The sequence below is a fragment of the Typha angustifolia genome, chromosome 13 (genome assembly GCF_048772165.1).
Source record: "Typha angustifolia cultivar Huaian chromosome 13, ASM4877216v1, whole genome shotgun sequence".
NCBI classification, from domain to species: Eukaryota; Viridiplantae; Streptophyta; class Magnoliopsida; order Poales; family Typhaceae; genus Typha; species Typha angustifolia.
In genome coordinates, this window is record NC_133251.1 from 4,458,332 (window position 1) to 4,477,099 (window position 18,768).

Below are 18,768 nucleotides of genomic sequence, written 5' to 3' on the forward strand. Positions count from 1 at the left end.
TGCGCCTGGGGGTATCACCTCGCTGTCATCCCTGGCCGTCCGTAGAGACTAACGGCCCAACCATGGGGCCCACCAGGGCCCAATAATCCGGGCCCACGTAACGCGGTTTTTCCACGCTGTGCTATAGCATGCGTGAATCCAGGCCGTCCGTGTCCTCCGGCGGTCAGGCTCCCTATAATAAATAATCTCGTCAGAAAAAAAAAAAAAGAATTAAAAAAATAAATAAATCGAAGGCCCGAAAATAAATTTGTTTGAGATCTTTGAAAATTGCTCCCAAACTCATGGGAGGAAATCCGCAGGAAGAGGAAATAAATTTGAAGTCTTTTTTCTCGTATTTTTCGTTTCATTTCTACTGTTCTTTGAAAGTAAAAGTAAATAAATCTCGTGTCACTTGCCTCGATCTCAATTGGGTTTCTCCTCTCTGCTGGGGTTTGTGGTGGCTTGCGTGTTGGTGGTCTTTCTTCTCCTCGCTTTCCCTGCTCTGTTTCTAGAGACACATGTCGTCTTCTTCTCTCTCCTCGCTTTTCCCCCACAACTCCTTTCTTGCTGATACCCAAATGGCTTCTCTTCCTTTCCTTTCTGTTCCTCTGATTCCTGAGTAATAAAGGAGGTAGCTTTACACTAGAATCCATCCTCTATTTGTTTTTTGTTTTTTGTTTTTGTTTTGGGTGGGGGGGAGTTCTTTTGATTTGTTGCGATTTGCTGATCCTTCCTTGGTTTCAAAGTGTTGATCTTTGGGACGCGATGGGCAATGTTGGCAGTGTTAGGTTGGGTGGGGAGGAGGGGAAGGATGCAAGTTATCTTAGCCATGAGGAATCTGAGGATTTTATGGGGCAAAGCCCTCCTCAGAGCCCTGGTGGTGCAGGACACTCACCTCCTTTGATCTTTACTCCCCAGGTCAGTGCTCCTATCTCTTACAAGTTGATTCACACATACGTACATGCAAGATTAAATATTTTGAGAAATCCTATCAGTGATGCATTAAGAAACGAAAAGAGTGGAAAGTAAAAGTGATTATTACTTCTTTGTATCTTTCTCTTCCTCATATCAGTGATGTTCTCTGATTGCACTGTACTGCTGGTAGTTGGATAGGTCATGTGTTCTTTGTAAATTCACTTAACCCTTATGTTGATTGTTACTGGAATGTAGTCAGTCTCTCATTATCCTATTTTTTTTTTTATTTCACTCCTATCTTCCTGCAAAGGCATGGAAGTGACTTCATGGTTGAGTGATCTGATAGATCTTCCTGACTTGCTATGATTGCTCACAGATTTTATTATTTTCATTATATTTCTTGGTTTGATGAGATCGGCATAGAAATAAGAAAAGGAAAGAATTTTCTACAAAATTAGTTTCAATTAGTCTCTAGCAGCTCTAGAATGATCTAGGGGAAGAACTTTTACAAAAAGGTGCATTATCATGATAAGGAAGATTTCAACAACTAAAAGTGGAAGTGCTTTTGATGTGATAAAGAATCACCTTTAGTGATTTTCATTGCACAAAATCTCTGAATGCCGCTACCCGAAGACAAAGAGGTATACCTAAAGAGGCTTGAGAATCTTCTAGGCTTCTAAATGTGGAACACCCAACAAAGAAGAAAGAAAACAACATAGAGCAGTGCCGGATAGGCATGAGCCTCACTTTTCATTGTGCTGATCTGTGAATAGCACATATTTGCACTAGAGACACGACAATGTCGACTGTGTATCAGAACAGTGCTCGCCAACTGTTATGCATACCAAATTGATTGTACTGACACCGCTCTAAGCTGACTTAAAATTCTATCTGTGATTAGAAATTTAGAATTACTTAGCTTATCCGGGTTCTAATAAGTAACAGTTTTCCTTTTATTATTCTAGGCCCCTGTTGTTCCACTTCAGAAAGTAGAGGACATGCGTTATCAAAGTGATCTTTTGATGCATAAAATCATTGATGAGGAAACTGTCCAATGTGGCCAAGGAATTCTGACAATGATCACCTGGAACCATGGTGGCAAGGAAGTGTTTGTGGAAGGATCTTGGGATAACTGGAAAACAAAGTACTGAGGACCATTTATGCTATATCTGCAGCTATGCTGTTTTTTTAGAAAAGTACATGGTGATTTAAATGATTGGAATCTATCTGACTTGTCATTTTGTCTACAACAGGATGATCTTGCATAGATCTGGTAAGGAATTTGCCATTATGAAGGTACTCCCTTCAGGTTACTACCAGTACAGGTTCATTGTCGACGGAGAGTGGAAGTATGCTCCTGAGATGCCCTTGATGCATGATGATATGGGGAATGTATACAACATCTTAGACGTGCAGGTAATTAAAGCTGTCAGTTGCTCTAATTCGTCCAAGTCAGCCTTGTTCCATTGTCAACTTAATTAACTATACAAGGATGCCATTACCTTGGTTTTATCTTATCATATGATGCATGGTAGCACACCATTTACTTCCAACTCTTTTAACTCTGCCCTATCTTATCATCCGATAGTGTCTAACTGGCCATAAATTCCAGGTACTTCATCAAGATATAAGTAGATTGTAGATCTATATTAGTCATTTAGGGGTTTAGAAGCTGCTGGATGAGAATGATTGTGATTGAATAGATTATTCTGCAAGATATTAGTACTGAAACCACACAAATGGAAACAATGAAAAATATAAATATTTTTTTATTGAGGGCTTTAATGAAGATAGAACTGAATGGAGCATTTATAACTGGAAAGAGGAGCATAATAGGACAATTATTGAAGTACAAAAAAACTCCCGGAGTGGATGAATAATCACAGAATCAAATTAATGTAGCTGGAATGTTCATTGACATAGTTGAGATAAAATACAAAAAAAAAAAAATACTGTTATTATGAAAGAAAAACTGACTTAAAAAGTAGCTGAATAAAGTAAAGAGCATGATCAGCTTATTCTAGGTAATTGGAAAAAAAGGCTCTTCTTTTGTTGTTGTTCCTTGAGAGATTTCTGTCCGACATGCACTCAATTAAAATCACCTGAAAGTTGAAACATACATCACAGTTTTGGGCAAACATACACAGGGAAGGAAGTATCTTTTAATTAACTTGATCAGGGAACATTCACCAACCTTATCATTTTGTAGCATTCTTGAGTTGCTTATACTTGATCTAAGATGATATAAGATCTTTGTTATGAACTTCTCTAGTTTAAACAGGAGTTGCTTCACTAGCTTAGGTGCTTAGTAGCTTGAAAGATAGGTCAGCTAAATAGAAAGATAAGTGATATTTCATCTTGTTTATGCAATTTGAGACATCTTTGCAGTGTGATGCCAGTGTATCCATTCTCTTCAGACTAATATAAATACTAGGTCATCATTGTGAGGTATGGAGCTGATTACCAAACCAGAAGTTTTTGTGAGAATGATTACTGAACCAGAATGGTTAAAACTTTTACCGTTAGTTCATATTCTAAGAGATGCATATTTGCCAAGAAATGATGTAAATTTATTTCTTATGATGGTCTTGTTCAAGTTCACTTCTTGTTTTTCAGTAGAAAGCCCTTGAGGTCCTGTTTTATCCCTAGGCTCCTCATGACATACCAAAGAGGTGAACATGTTGGATTCTTCTACTTCAAAAACTGCAACATCTCAACAACCCTATATTGTAGCTAGTAGATTTTTTTTTTTTGCTTGGCTTATATGTACTACATGCTTGTTTTCTGAGATAAGTTTGTTATGTTCAAGCATATTATCTGCATTAACTTTTTTGTGTGTGTGTAAATGATTTTCAAAATCATCAGCAGCCATTTAGCTTTTGTAATTTTAAAAGCATGCAAAACTCTTCACATGATTGAAGTACTTACACTTCCATGGTTCATTTATTTCTTTTCTTTTTTGGAGATTATCATCCAAGAACTGCTTATGTCGTGCATTGACTTAGAAAAGAGAATCCATAGTTGTCATATGAATCATGAGTCTTATTTAGAGGAGTCACCTAATTATCCTCATTCATAATTCAGGAATACGTTCCAGAGGCCGTAGGAAACATTGCCTGTTTTGAGCCACCCCACTCGCCGGAAGCAAGCTACTGCAATTGGCCACTTGGCTCAGAGGATTATGCAAAAGAGCCACCAACAGTCCCTCCACAGCTACAGCTCACCCTTCTAAACACACCAACCACCATGAGCAGCTCCTCTTCTCTTTCAAGACCCCCACATGTTGTGCTGAACCACCTCTACATCCAGAAAGGGAAGAGCGGTCACCCTGTGGTTGCCCTCGGCGCAACCCGCAGGTTTCGAGCAAAGTATGTCACTGTGGTGCTTTACAAATCCTTGCAGAGGTAATGCACAGATAAGCTAGATTTAGTCTTTGTCAAGCCAATCAGATGCTCAATGCCAATCAGATGCTCAATATTGAAGGATATCAAGCTGGGTTTTACTTCTTGCTATATTTTTGGCTGAGTAGAGATTTCATGCTTTTATCATTTGTATGTATATTGTCCTTGTATCTTGGATCAGATAGGGTTGTTATCAGTGAACTATATAGGAGAGGGACCAAGTGACAAATGTTGTTAAGTTGTCAACATTTGAGGAAGTAAAGCTACTTGCTATATATCATCAAAAAGATCCTCAAGAGGGTCTTTTTACAATGTGTCTTTTAGAGTTATTTGAGAAATAATCTCTTTTGCCTATAATTTTCAACACACCCTATTATTGTGTTGTCTAACTGTTCTTAATCCTCCTTATTTAACTCTACCAATGAAGTTATATATAATTAAAAAAATATGCCACCTGGCAGAAGATGGTTCGATGGGAGAACGAGTCAAATTAGATTAAATCTCATGATTAGTAGGAGACCAAGACTTGTTCAAGATGGACCCAAGCGTTGACCATTGACTGGACGCGGAAGCACATAGGAGAGGCCACCAGTCGTTGCCTAACCTATGCTCTGTTTCCAAGTCCAAGATTTTGATTGAGAAGAAGAATAGAATGGCTAAAAGCCTAAAACCTATGAGAAAAAAACTATAGATGTTTTAGATTGTATTCAAATTATTTCAAAAAGAAATTAACTTAATTCTATAATTAAGTTAATACGACTGTTGGATAAAATTACATATACATTTTTTAGCAAATAGATTACTCTGTCTGTATATAATAAAAAGAGAGTTTTATTTATAATATTATTAAACTATAGGGGGTGTTGTTTATAATTTTCTATTAATTCTACACTTTAATCTGTACAAAAATCACTTCACTTTTGGTATTTTAATACATTTTTATCCTCACCAAACTGTAAGCTGACAAATTAATTTAAATGACTCTGTTTTTATTAAATAGAAATATATTAAAAAGAAAGTTTAGGATGAGTTAGTGATATTTTTACAATTAAAAATTAAAAATGCACGAATACTGTTAATTTGATACTTGAAATTACTTTTGAATTTGGCCACGAGCCGAAAATTAATCTAAACGATTATTTTAATTTAAACTTAATTCTATAGCTAAGCTCAAAATTAATTTGAATTGAAGCTTGATAAGGGCTAGAGTCGATTACACACTCTAATAATGACCAAGATAATGCATCGAATATTAATTGCGCCTGATTGATACCAACTATATACCTACCAACAAGTGAATTAAACCATCTTAATCTTAAACTAATCCTAATGTGAAACACTGCTGCCTTTTGGACATTAGACCTGTCAACTTTTCTCAAACCAAAAAAAAAGAAAAGAAAAAGGAAAAAAGAATCAACTTTCAAGCTACAGATTGCAGTCTGTAGGAGCCAAGATTTCCATTTACTCAGGCCAACGTCGTTTTCTTCGTCTAATAAGATTATCAATATTAAATTTACTTGGAGCTCCTTCTCGGAAGAACTCGTCTAGAAGTCACGCAGTCAACTCTCTTAGCTTCTTATGTTACTCTTCCACTCTGTCCTCCTCCATATAACCAGTCCCTTTGTCCCTTCGGCGATATCACCATCTCCAAAGAGGAGAGATTGCGAGAGAGAGAGAGAGAGAGAGATGAAGGTGGATGCCATTAGCCAACTCCACAAGAAGCTCCTCAGTGAAACGTCAAACAGCTTAAAGAGAGTCCTCCAATTCCTCCTCTTTCTCGCCACCATCTCCTCCCTCCTCTGCCTCACCAACTTCTCGTCTTCCTTCATCAATCTTCTCACCGACCTTAGCCTCTTCAACGACAAGAAGGCCATGTTCTTCCTATGCAACGCCCTCTTGTTGCTCGTTGCCAAGGACACCGGTTTGCTCGGCCACTCACACCAGCGAGACCTCGGCCGCCGACGAGCCCTGCGTCCGAAGGCCGAGGTTTCGGAGATTACAGATCAAGTTGTCGCGGAGGAGAAAGTTGAATCGGAGAGCAGTGAGAGCAAGCCTTTGGAGTTAGTTGTGGCAGGAGGAGAAGACAGAGATAGACAAGTAAACTTAGTGGAAAGTACTGTCTGTCAACGTATTCATCGTACACAATATCTTTCTTTTCCAAAGCGATCGGAGGAGTTAAATATACATGATCGATGCATTAAGCCACAATATCCGATACATAGTCAGATTGACTCGTGCAGAGCGGATGAGTTCGAGGATGAGGATATAGATGAGCTGAATAAGAGATTTGAGGAGTTCATAGAGAAGGTAAAGAGGGATAGGAGGATGGAGGCTATGCAGGTAGTTTTGGCTTGAGGAATTAGAAAAGATAGATGTATACTGGTATATTATCTGGTGTTATCATCAAATAATTTGCTAGCTCCTAGTAATTCAAAGGAAAGGTATTATTGTAATATCTTTACTGATGTTTTCTTTTTCAATCGTATATTATGGGATTGTGACTCAAGCTTGGCATTGACGGATGTTGACTTACATGTCTAATCAACTTTTTAAAGAAAAAGAAAGTCTTTCTAGAGAGAAAGAAAAAAAAAATAGAGTGAGAGTTTTTGAACAAACCAACTCTTATTTTTTTTAATCAAAACGAACTGATCATTAAATTTATTATCAGAATAAAATAAAAATGTTGAATTAATCGGGCGCCCATCAATTCAATGTTTTTATCACCCGATAATTACGAAATTAAAAGAATTAATATATAAAAAAAATTAAAATATTTAGCGTTTAAAACTAGATAAAAATGTCGAACTGATTAATATTTTTGTCTGGATATAAAATACCGATTAGTTTAGTATTTTCTTTAGAACTATAATAAATTAAATCTTATTTAGAAATAAATTTGAAAAAAAAATTATTTTAGTAAAAAATTTAGGTAGTTTGGTCAAAATCTCCCGTATAAGAATAGATGAAGTAAAATAAATAGATGGATAAATTAAAAGGAAGATAAGGCATGAGCAGAGCCACTCCTAAAGATAGAGTAGCATGGCAACCAGAAATCTTATCCTTTTCCTAGACATGATCATCAAATGTTTCCCCTTCTTCCCTTAACCTCTCCAGACCTACTCCAAGAAACAAAGGCATGAAGCTCTATGTCTCCCATGGCCATCTCAAGCCTCACCTCCACTTCCCCATCCATGGTAAACCTCGCCATACCACTCCCCCCTTCTCCTCCCCCAGACCCCTACCAAACTCACTCCTCTCTCTAAACCCCACACCACCACCAAGATCCACCACCTCCCTCTCCTCCAAGCCCTCCAAAACCCCCACGAATCCTAGCCGTGCCCATCCTGGGAGCTCCAAAGAAGGACAAGGGCTCCTCCCCAGATGGGCAGTCCTAGGTGGGGCTTCCCTTACCTTTGCCTTCCTCCTCTTTGGGTTCGATGGGCACCATGAGGCCTTGGCCTTTGGGCCTGAGGGGCCTCTGGTGGAGGAGTTCTGGGACAACATGAGGAGGTATGGGCTGTACATCCTGACAGTGAGCACTGGGGTGATCTACACAGTGTTCCAGCCCATAGTGGAGCTGCTCAAGAACCCCATCACTGCAATCCTTCTGCTGGTTGTGGTGGTGGGTGCTGGCTTCATTGTTTCCCAGGTGTTGAGTGCCATGGTGGGGATTTCTGAATTTAGTTACAATTATGGATACTGAGTTCATTGCAGAGACTTTGTAGTGCTATTTGTTTTCTTTCCTCTTTTCCTTCTTTTTTTTTTGAATGAGAAGGGAGAGATTGTTGAGCTTTTGCATTTGAGCATGTTTCTATAATATGTGCAGCTTGTCCTTCTGATAAGCTCATGGAATGAATTCCTCCAGAAAAAAACACACACACACACACACACACACACACACATATATATATATATATATATATATATATATATATATATATAAACTATCTTGTAACAATTTTCAAGGAAAATGACAAGTAAAAAAAAAAGAGCTGAACATTGGGATGGAACTAAAATGTCACAGGAAGAGGCCTGGCCCAATGGCCTAGTTAAAAACCAAGGTTACATGAGAACATCCTCTTGGTTAGCACATAACAAAGTTCATTAGAGAAATTAGACATAAGGATCTCTTTTAGCACTCCTGATGATATGATCGAGATAAAATTATAAATTTATTTATTTATTATAATAATATTGTCATTATCACGACTGTTTTATAAAACAATTACATCGCCAATCTAAATTATTGTAGACACATTGACAACTAACATGGATAAATAGAAATGTAAAAAATGCTTATTTATTATCACTTATATTGAGCTTGTACCACGATTTAATCTCAGTCACCAGTATCCCAAATCATGCATAACAATTTAGGACAAACTAGAGGCTAAAGGTAGCAAATATCCTTATGTTTGTATTTATGCAAGTGTCCCTTACATCATGCATTTTTTTTTTCACAAATATCCACCATGATTAATACTAAAAAGGTTTAAATGTCATTAACGTGAGGTGACTGCGAAATAAATGCATACTCCCAAGAATAAATTGTCAAGAGTAATATTTTTAATGCAGTAGATTTTTTTTTTTAATTAGGAAATTTACGACCGGGTAATGTGAAAACATGGTAGTTTGTTATAAATCGACTAGATCCAATTCGTAACGATTCTAAATAGATTTAATGACGTGATTTTCGGAGGAAATTTCGGAGGATCTAGCCGTTGAATCTTAAGAAAATTTGGATATGTTGTTGCCCTTGAAGAGAACTTTTTAACGAATTTAAAATCTCACGGTTTGGATAACTAGATCTTGAGATATCGGCCGAATAATAGACGAAGGTCAGATGAACCTTAACTTGTTAGCCTTTCAATGGTTAGATAGGTGCTAGGAGAACTTTTTTGGAGTGAAAGAGGAGAAGTTAGAGCGGGATTAGAGTTAGAGGAAGTCGGCCAAGGATTTAGGTAATGGAAGAAAGGAGATGAGAGAGGGCGCCAATAGCTAAAGTAAGAAGGAGAGAGATAAGGGCAATAAGTCTGATCCAATAAACTTTAATTAGGGTTTCCTCCACATATTTATAGAGGCTTAACCTTTGGACCAAAACAATCAAATTAAAACTCTAAAAACTAACAGTTCTCGTCGCGATGTTTGTGAACGCACTCGATTGCGTTTGAACGCTCAAATATTGTTATATGTTTTTGTGAACACGTAATTCTCGTTTTTTATTTTTATGAACGCATGCAGACGTTCATATGGCCTGTTGGCGTTCGAACACCCTGACAAAAGACCTTATTTTCTCAAGCAAAATTAAACTAGATAAATAGATTAATCCCAATGAATCTAATGTCGCGAGTAGATCTAATCTGACCGAGTTGTATTATAGTTTAAGAGCACTTAAGTAAAATTATTTTAAATAAAAATTCTAAGTATATGTGTGCCAGTGCAGGAATTAACAGTTGGAAATTAATTCCTGCACTGGCTTCTGCAGAAGATCAGATCGCCACTTTGAGTGGGCTAAGGGCTTAAAAATGCTTAAAGCGGACTCGTAACCCAACCAAGAAGAAATTGGGAGAGAGAGAGAGAGAGAGAGAGAGAGAGAGAGAGAGAGTGAGAGAGAGAGAGAGATCTCAAACTGAAGACCTCAGCATGGCCCAGCTCAAGAATCCGGAGCCGTCTTTAACTTTGTAATCGAAGGCGGAGGAGGAGAGGGACGGATCGCCTTCTTGAGTTCGCGCGCGAAACCTCTCCTTGTGGTGGGGCGAGAAAGGATCCATGGCGGGAATCGCTCTCCTGCTCGATCTCCTCGCGAGGAAGTCGAGCCTGTCCTCCCAATCCCTCCACTCCTACGGCTACTTCTCAGCCGCCGTCGCCGCTTCCGCCGCTGCTGCCTCCGTCGCCGCCGGGAAGCCCTTCCCTTCTCGGGCCATCTTCGGGTGCGTAACCCTCTCGATCTCCTTGCCGTCGCGATACTTGTTCTTGGGATCCATGAGTGTAGAGGAACTCTCGTTTCTATGCCTTGTTTGTAGAATAGAGATTGGTGATTTTAGGTGTCCTTTGACGTGTTTGTTATATTGCGTAACTAGACTGCTGGCGCAGCAGTCGGGAGAAGTTGTAGGTAGTAATTAGGTCCTCAGTTTGATGTCTAATGCTTAGCTGATTGTGAAAAGTTTATCCTTTTCAATACTTCTCCCTAGAGTTGGTATTTATCTTCTTAGAGTGTCTACAAGAAGTTGTAGATGGTAAGGAAATTGAGAACTTTAAAGTCCTCATGAATCTATCAGTTCTCGCAGTTGGGTATATTTTGAGAAGCAAAGTATTGTCACGGTTGATTGGGTTTTGATGAGTGGCATTTTTAAGATCTATTCTGGGGTTGTTCTGAAGATTGATCAAGTATCTATTAAGAACGGAAGCTTGGTAGGGATGAGTTATTGCTGTCTTTTGGGAATTGGGAACCCTATTGATCTTACAATTGTATGATATTTGCTGGTGTTGAGGTTGGTGCATTTGCTATCGGATTGTGAGAGCTAAATCTCATAGAAAAGGACATCAGTAAGATCGTGTATAAGAGAGTGGTCATCATGTTGAATAGTTTACTATGGACTGTGCGTGACTGAAATTTGAACCTTACTGGTTTACACATGGAAATGAACTATCAGAAACATGGTTGTCGTAGTTACAATGGAAGGAGATAAGTGCAACAACATTTCTGTGATGCTTAAGTTTACTGTGATTATATTCTGGAATAAAATGGTTGAAAGAGAAAATGGAAATTATTTAACTGTTGTGAGATTTTCTTCTTTTTTTCCCCCAAAAGGCCTGAGCTATAGGGTTCTCAGTACTTATCACTACTTTCTTTGGTGCATCATCTGTCATTTTGTGTTTTTTTCTGTCTTTTGAAGTGATCTGTGATTTTATATAATGTAATATATATCGTGTATGCCTTATCTTTATCTAGATCTCCTATCTGTTCAAGCGGTTACATTGACACAATAAGATTTATGTTTCTTGAAAGGAGGTACAACTTAACAAGAGTATTGTATACTCATGGTTCATATTTTGAATTTCATAAGAATATTGAATCTGAAAGTACTACTTACTGTTATGATGGTTATTGAATTATTGATGGAAAATTCTAGTTCCTATGGACACGTATATGAATATGTGAATAATATATATTGATTGCCTCGTCATTATCTGGACATCCAATCTGCGTAAGTGGTTATATTGACACAGTAGGGCTTATTTTTCTCCATAGATGGCACAACTTAAGAAGAGAAGTGCTAATCATCTGACGAGTGCTTGTATCAAATTTTGAATTAGTTAGTGATATTAAATCTAAAAGCACTTGTTGTTGTGTAAAACAATTGGCTGGAAAGTAGTCCATTTTCCCCCCCTTTGGGACCTGTAGAACATCCAAGCATTAATGCATCATCGAATGACTGAAAACCTTCAAAAGCTATGAGTAATAAGGTGAATAGTTTAACCTTTAATAGAGCATGCATGAATAAAAATATTCTAAAGCTTGAAGTCCAACATATGCTTTTGGTCTCATTTTCAAGGCTGTATATACTCTTTTCTTTCCTTCTTTCAAACCAAATTGACAAATGAAAATCCATGGGTCATATGTAATGAATTAAATCCCAGTTCGCCAGGATGTATTTACTTGTAATATAGAAAGAAGTGATGTGTGAAAAGTAATTCCAATGGAGTACATTTAAGCCAACTCAACATACTATGCAGAATATCATAACTTCTCCTGGTGGATCCAAGATGACAAATAGAATCAAACTTGATGATGACCATATTTTAAACATATTCCTGGAAAATGATCTCCAAAAGCTTTAAAAAGAGTTATGCTGTTTTCATTTTGATGCAGAAATAAAATGCAACATAGGTAGCAATTTATTTAATAAATGATCATCTGATATACTTGTTACCAGCTACACAAAAAGACTAGTTTATAGCGACCCTTCAGCCAAGTCATATCTGGTAATCATGCATGCTATCTTTATCTTACCACATTATATTGTTTTCAGTTTCTCCTACATAAATTAATTGCAGTGATGGAGGATTTTCAATTGCTTATTGTGATGCTGCTGCACCTGCTACATGGAAGGACCTACCTGATCTTCACAGTGCAACTGAAAAGCTTGTTCACAAGGACTCTTTTATATATGAGACAAAAGAATATCCTTTAGAGCTGAAGCCTCTCTTTTCGGCGTTTAAAATTAAGGCTCTTGCTATGACATCATTGAGGTCCTTTTTATTATTCTATTTGCCCCTTTTGGAGCCTCGTTCACCTGAAGAAGAGGATGAGGACTTTCTACAAGATGGTCCGGAAGAGAGGCCTGTTGATTTAGTTACTCCTTTTCATAATTCAGTGAAGCAGATCATTCGAGAGGTAATCCCTTTATTTTGTGGAAGTTTTTTTTTTCTTTCTTGTGACTACTACATATGCATTTTCTTTAACTTTGGACGTTGTGTCTTGTGTTCTTCATATATATTAATTTCAATTAATCTAATTTAAGATGTCATCGTAAGAAAGTATGCTACAGTTAGATTTAAGAAGGGCCATATCTATGTAGTCTCATTAATAGATTGCCACGGTATATCTCAGAGATAAGCAAATAATATAAAAGCCTGAAACTTTAATTGGAATTTTTTATTGGTCTTGACTTTGTTCATAATTTTACTTTCAACTGTTCAAGGACAAATTGTTTTTACAGTTTCATACTCCCCATGTCAACAAACTTGTCAGCTTTAGTCAATTTTTTTGTTCAGATATGTTAGCTTTGTCCTGATAGCATACTAAATAGCAAAATCACAAAAACTTAACTGTGTAGCAAGATATGGAAATGTCCAAACTTGTCTGTTAGTACGATTTTTCTAACTTACAACTTTGTTTCAACTTCAAACATCAACACAATAATTGTATTCTGGGTATTCATCTTTCTGAACAAGGGAAGGTGTTTTGTGTACCTGATTTGACATATATTGGCTCATAATATAGGTCTAGAAATTTTTATAACTTCTAGATTTTCATTTATTTGTGATAAAAGAGATAAACAAGGAGGAAGCATATAAGGTTGAGTGGATACGTCAACTAATGAAGGCATTAAGATAATCTAGTTAAATTGGGACTTTTTTATTAGGACAAATGATAGCATTGTTTGAAGCAAGTGTACAGGATGAAATTTTGTGTATTCAAAGTATGTTCTGGCACTAATTGAAATTTCGAGGAAAGATAGATTCTTAGTTTGACTAGGTGTGGAAAATATGAAATGTCAAAGTAAAAAATTTAAAGCAAATTTGGCTTAGGATAACTGAATTCTACTTGGTTTGGGAAAATCGATTCACAGTCGAACTTTGAAAACCTAAACCAAGTAGAAAAAGGAAAGCCGAGTTTGAGTAAGAAAAGTAAGCATGATAAACATAACGACACATTTTTTTAACTTGAAAACCTCTTTTGCCTAGGGAGAAAAAAATCACAGACCCACTTAAAGTAGATCAATTTATTTCACTAAGCAATAAAAATAATACTTACTTAAGTATTTAAGTAACATCTTGAACACGAACCACACGATTAGCTATTCTTGTTAAGTAGAAGGTCTTTCCTTATTAAGTATTCGAACTATGGATCAACTCGTAATCCTTATGTCGTTGTGGTCGAAGTCACTGTAGATAACTCGCTTTAGCTTCTTTGATGCCCGATGATTAATCGCTACTTGTAGCTTAGCACTCGGTAGAAGTCTCTCCTTAGACAACCAAATTATGCTTTGGGAGGGAAACCAAAAACTCGTTGAGATGAAATTAGAAATTCCTTGAGTTGTTTTCTCTCACTAAGCCTCTGGATTTTTTAAATAGAGATCAGAAACATCTGTAGTTCATACTAGGAGAATTCACTGAATCAGATTCCAAAATTTTCTTTTTAGACGCGCATGCCATCCATATGCCACTTAAGTTACCTTAAGTGAGCTTGTGCTGGTGTTGAAATGCTCTTAGTCTCATTTGGATAGGGTTTTGAAATAGCATGCTGAAATTGATTTTCTTCTCACTTTAACTTGATTTTTCGCACGATGATATTCCATAAGTTATGTGACTTGACCATACATTTAAATTTAATTTGTACAACTCTAATACAATTTATTATGTTCACAAATTTGTCATTACAAAATAACTGTACTTACACAGGAGACTGCAAAGCTCCTATCTCGCTCACATAGATCAAATTTTGATAGTTTATAACTGCTAACGCATCTAATTATGTAAGAGCATTTTTTAACTCATTTCCTGGCAGTGAGACTTTCTTTTATTCCTTGTTCTTCCTTGCATATTGTCTGTCATAACTTGTATAAACAAAAAACAGAGTGTGTACTGGAAAACAAATTAACTTTCTGTGGAGTAACTTTGTACTAATTAAGGATACTACTTTTGACAAACGAAAGCATTGAAGACATCAATCTGAACTGAAAAGAAATAATGCAATGTGGCTGACAAATACATCATCTGCTTTTATTTGACTTTTCCGTTAATTCCTTATTCAGCAATTTAAGAATAATTGATCTCAATTATTGAGCTAAAATCCAATTCTAGTCCTATTCTTTTCACATTCATTCTCCTAATGCTGTTTGAGTTTATTGCAATAGTCATTGACTTATGTGTGGAATAACGGCTCAATTGCAATGCAAAATATTGCCAATTGAAGCTCCATAAATGAATGGTTTGCATTTTAATGTCATTATGGCTTCCAGACTGCTGTTGTCACAACCAGACGGGTGCTGGAAAGAGTTGCTGTGCAGCATGTTTCACGCAGAATGGCGTGGAAACTTCTAAAAGGTAATATTTCAGTCTTTTCAGACATGTAGAAGCACCACTTTTGAACTTCTCCTTTCAGAAAAGCAATTTTTGTTTCACATTTCCAGGCCAACAACAGATATTTCTTGCCAAATGATACTGATTGAAATACTTGAAAATGATTATTCTTTGGTCAGCATTTACTCTAATGTGAAAGTCTGATGAAATTTGTTCCACTTATTTATTCCTTTATGCTGCATCCCATTTTTCCCTGAAAGAACCTGGAATGACATTAGGTTATCTTTGTTGTGAGGATAAGCTTCATATTTAAGTGATGAAGAAAAAGCAATACTGTCACATGAGTTATCTCAGTAATCTATCAAATATGCTCTTGTCAACCAGAAAACTGCATGCGTAAAGACTGAAAAATCAAAAATTTTGGTCATGCAAGATTTTCAAGAAGTGATATTTCTCGATGTATCTCCAAACTTGTAAACCAATTAAGTTTTAGAAGTTCTAAATGTTACCTTTGATATGGTCCAATTACTCCCACGGCCCGACCCATTATGCCCACTTATTCCTATAGTTTTTTAGTCTTACATTAGATATTTAGTAAATTAGGTATCTTTATATAAGTATATTCCCATGAAAATTAACTAAATTTTTTTCATGGAGGCCTATTATGCTTGGCCTAATAAGATACAATATTTTTTAAATTCTGCTCGTTAAGCTCGACCCCATTACATTTGACCCAGCTCGATATTTCACAGCCTAGTGGGTGGTAATGACTAACGAATTATAATTTTCTAGCTCGGTTCAAACCTGACCTGACTCGAGTGATTAGTAGGCTGGATTGTGAACAAATACTTGTACAAAAACCATAGCTGTCCCAAGGCTCGACCACATAGGTGCTTGCAGGCTAGCCAGGGCTTTCACATATTAAGCTTTGATTCACAACTCAAATCTTTGCCCATCTCTCATTAAGAGCCTAATTCGTGCTAAATTTTAGCCTTAGACTCTTTCCCTAGGGGTTGGAACTAGCTGAATGCCCTAGCTGGTCCAGCCAGACCTAAACCTCTACCCTTTTTTATAGCCAACTCTTACTGAGACTCAAACCCATCCTCCAATTAAGTGGCAGGTCGAGATTTGCATCCAAATGGCACGAGACACCCCAAAGCTCTAGTCGGCTAGACCAAGACGCCCTAGGCTTCGCTCTTCATTCCTTACGGCTTAACCCATCTTTGGTCTATTTGAGCAAATCTCAACCTAGGTTGTATTAATTAGGGTCAGAGCTAGGCTGGATCGCAACAATTGGTATCAGAGTTAGGTGCCATCTCAAGGAATGACTTCTTGCCAGATTTTACAGTCAACTAGGAGACTTTCTTGTTCTTGGACGATAATTCTCTTTCTTTATTCTATTATTTTATTATGAGAATTTCTTCAGCAACTGACCTATTCTAGGTCCAAATTTTCAGATGCTTCTAGATCAGCCAAGCGGAAGGCTGGAAGGGGGATGCCTACTGCATTCTTCTTTTATGGTGTTAGCAGGACAACTTTTCGAGGTTTCAAATTTTTTGACCTGGTGAGTTTCAGTTTTAATCTATTCTTTCCTCACCATCACCTTTTGTTTTTATCTTTTGAACAGGACATGTCCTGGGGGTAGCTGCATCATGGCTTGTCCAGGTCATAATTGAGATTTACAGATGCTTTATCCGTAATAGCAATAATGACGATCAAGAAACTGAAATTAGAGAAAAAATGAGATTGTTTGGAAAAAAGGTTTATGGCACAACGATTAAGTGTGGCGCTTCATTAGTTTTTGCATCCATAGGAGCTGGGATTGGTGCACTTTTTTATCCTTCAGCTGGACAGTGGATTGGTTAGTTGACCACTTTCATATCTTTAATTGATGACTGTTAAATGTAATTGTCAGGTTTTAAGTGAGTTGTGTCTGATTGTGCAGGTTGTGCTCTTGGAGATTTTGCGGGGCCTATCATTGCTATCATTTCCTTTGAGAAGCTTCAATTGTCACTTTGAGGTTTTAATGAGAGTTCTGACATATTTGCAAGTGCCGGGTGCTTGCTGTCTCTCGTCAGATTATAGCTCAAGACAACGGGGTTTATCTGCAAACTAATTGGTATCAAATTAATAATCGCAAATGCATCATGCCTTCTAAGCTCATAATACTTGCGTGTCGCAAGAATGTGTTCAAGAAACATTTGAATTGAGCGTTTTTTCTTCCTTCAGAAATTGATCTGCTAATCAGGTCCTAGTTCTATTGATGTATCCCAAAAGTGACCGTCCTTAACATCTTTTTCTTTTCCCCACCTTTTGTGCTTCATTTATCTTTCCGACAATTAGGATTTCCTGTTTATTGTTCTACTCTGGATTCTAATAATAGACTCAACTGGTTGCATTCTTAATTCATCCTCAAGAATCTCTTTTGCTACTTTTTGCTCTGTCCAGCTGAATGTTTTTGTCTGAGATTATCGTACATTTTTGGGCTGCCCATTGTGATGCTTGCATGGGAACAGAGGTACAGCTCCAGTAGAACTAGCTAGCTTGATTAATATATTCTTGAGCACCTCTCTATTTGAGTAAACCTTTTTATAGTTTTCTCCTGTATAATTACTGCTTCATATTTGCTCTTCTGCCTTCTTTATTGTAGTTAAAAAAAAAAAGAGGTTTAAAGCTAAACAAAAGAGTTATAATTTTGCATCAGATGAGAAGTATATTCATTTCATGTATAGAATTGTTTGATTATTCTGTTCTTGTTAGTAAATAATTTTTGGGATTTTTATAAATCACTCTATATTTTGTTTATTTTATGATTCGCATCTCGTCTTTGGAGATCTTATAACACGACTCTTCCTTTTTTCTATAATGTTCATTTAACACTCTGAGTTAATTTAATCTAATCATAATCAAATTGAATGATACTAGAAAAAGAATATTCTGATATAATCCACTATGTAATTTATAACATTTTTAAATTACCTTTGTACTTATCTCAAATTTTATTCATAATATGAATATCCAAGTTTGTTGTTTTTTTTTCAAATCATGAAGAACATTATCTAAATACTAAGCCAATCTTAGAGTTTCCAAACTCCAAGTTATGGAGATCTTAGAGCTTTCCAAATACCAAGCCGATTTTGTTATTTACGATCTCAAAAATGAGGGGAGAGATGAAGAAAATTTGGGAAAAGATAGAGAAAAAAAAGGGTTTGAGCTAGAGAGATGAAAAAAAATAGGTAAAGTTGAGGGGAGCTTCTAAAGCTTGTACGTGGTAGGGATTTTACGAGATTCTTGTGGGTTGTGGGTTTTGATATTATAATTTTGTGAGATAGGGTTTAGTTATAGATAAGAGGATTTAGATTTTTGGGGGTTAGGGTTTAGTTTGGGGAAAAAGGATTTTGTGGGGATTTATGTTAGATTAGAACTTTTTAAGAGTATTTTAGTAATCTTTAAACTAGAGTCACATAAATTATATAACATGGTTAATGTCAGTTAGCTAAAATAACATTGGAGTGTTAAATGAATATTATAGAAAAAAAAATGAAGGGTCACGTTATAAAATCCTCAAAGCCGAGGTGTGAATCATAAAATAGGTAAAATGTAGGGTATGATTTATAAAAATCTTTTTTTTTTTTTTCTCTCAGTATTATGGATTATGAGTTGC

The 18,768-nt window shown here is 36.6% G+C and overlaps 2 protein-coding genes across 3 annotated transcripts; both read left to right on the plus strand.

The window, feature by feature from the left end:
• The first annotated feature begins 280 nt into the window (after nt 1–280).
• LOC140772891 (SNF1-related protein kinase regulatory subunit beta-2) lies at nt 281–4,607 on the plus strand. 2 transcript variants are annotated; one of them, XM_073115132.1, is made up of 5 exons: nt 281–610; nt 726–897; nt 1,860–2,038; nt 2,148–2,310; nt 3,979–4,607. In XM_073115132.1, exons 2-5 carry the CDS (start codon nt 745–747, stop codon nt 4,300–4,302), a joined length of 819 nt encoding a protein of 272 aa, XP_072971233.1. In that variant the 5' UTR covers nt 281–610; nt 726–744; the 3' UTR covers nt 4,303–4,607. The 2 variants fall into 2 exon arrangements, with proteins under 2 accessions (XP_072971233.1, XP_072971232.1); XM_073115131.1 differs by having other exon boundaries at nt 281–897.
• A 5,251-nt stretch (nt 4,608–9,858) lies between these two features.
• Nucleotides 9,859–17,513, plus strand: LOC140774725 (uncharacterized). The gene is made up of 6 exons (XM_073117818.1): nt 9,859–10,225; nt 12,354–12,693; nt 15,044–15,128; nt 16,562–16,648; nt 16,732–16,965; nt 17,050–17,513. Exons 1-6 carry the CDS (start codon nt 10,065–10,067, stop codon nt 17,121–17,123), a joined length of 981 nt encoding a protein of 326 aa, XP_072973919.1. The 5' UTR covers nt 9,859–10,064; the 3' UTR covers nt 17,124–17,513.
• The last annotated feature ends 1,255 nt before the right edge of the window (nt 17,514–18,768 follow it).

Bases quoted from the DNA above. Each gene is read 5' to 3' on its own strand.
- LOC140772891 (XM_073115131.1), top strand. From the start codon at position 745: ATGGGCAATGTTGGCAGTGTTAGGTTGGGTGGGGAGGAGGGGAAGGAT. The intron at 898-1,859 runs GTCAGTGCTCCT...TTATTATTCTAG, and splicing joins CTTTGATCTTTACTCCCCAG to GCCCCTGTTGTTCCACTTCA. The intron at 2,311-3,978 runs GTAATTAAAGCT...TTCATAATTCAG, and splicing joins ACAACATCTTAGACGTGCAG to GAATACGTTCCAGAGGCCGT.
- LOC140774725 (XM_073117818.1), top strand. From the start codon at position 10,065: ATGGCGGGAATCGCTCTCCTGCTCGATCTCCTCGCGAGGAAGTCGAGC. The intron at 10,226-12,353 runs GTGCGTAACCCT...AATTAATTGCAG, and splicing joins CCTTCTCGGGCCATCTTCGG to TGATGGAGGATTTTCAATTG. The intron at 15,129-16,561 runs GTAATATTTCAG...CCAAATTTTCAG, and splicing joins GGCGTGGAAACTTCTAAAAG to ATGCTTCTAGATCAGCCAAG.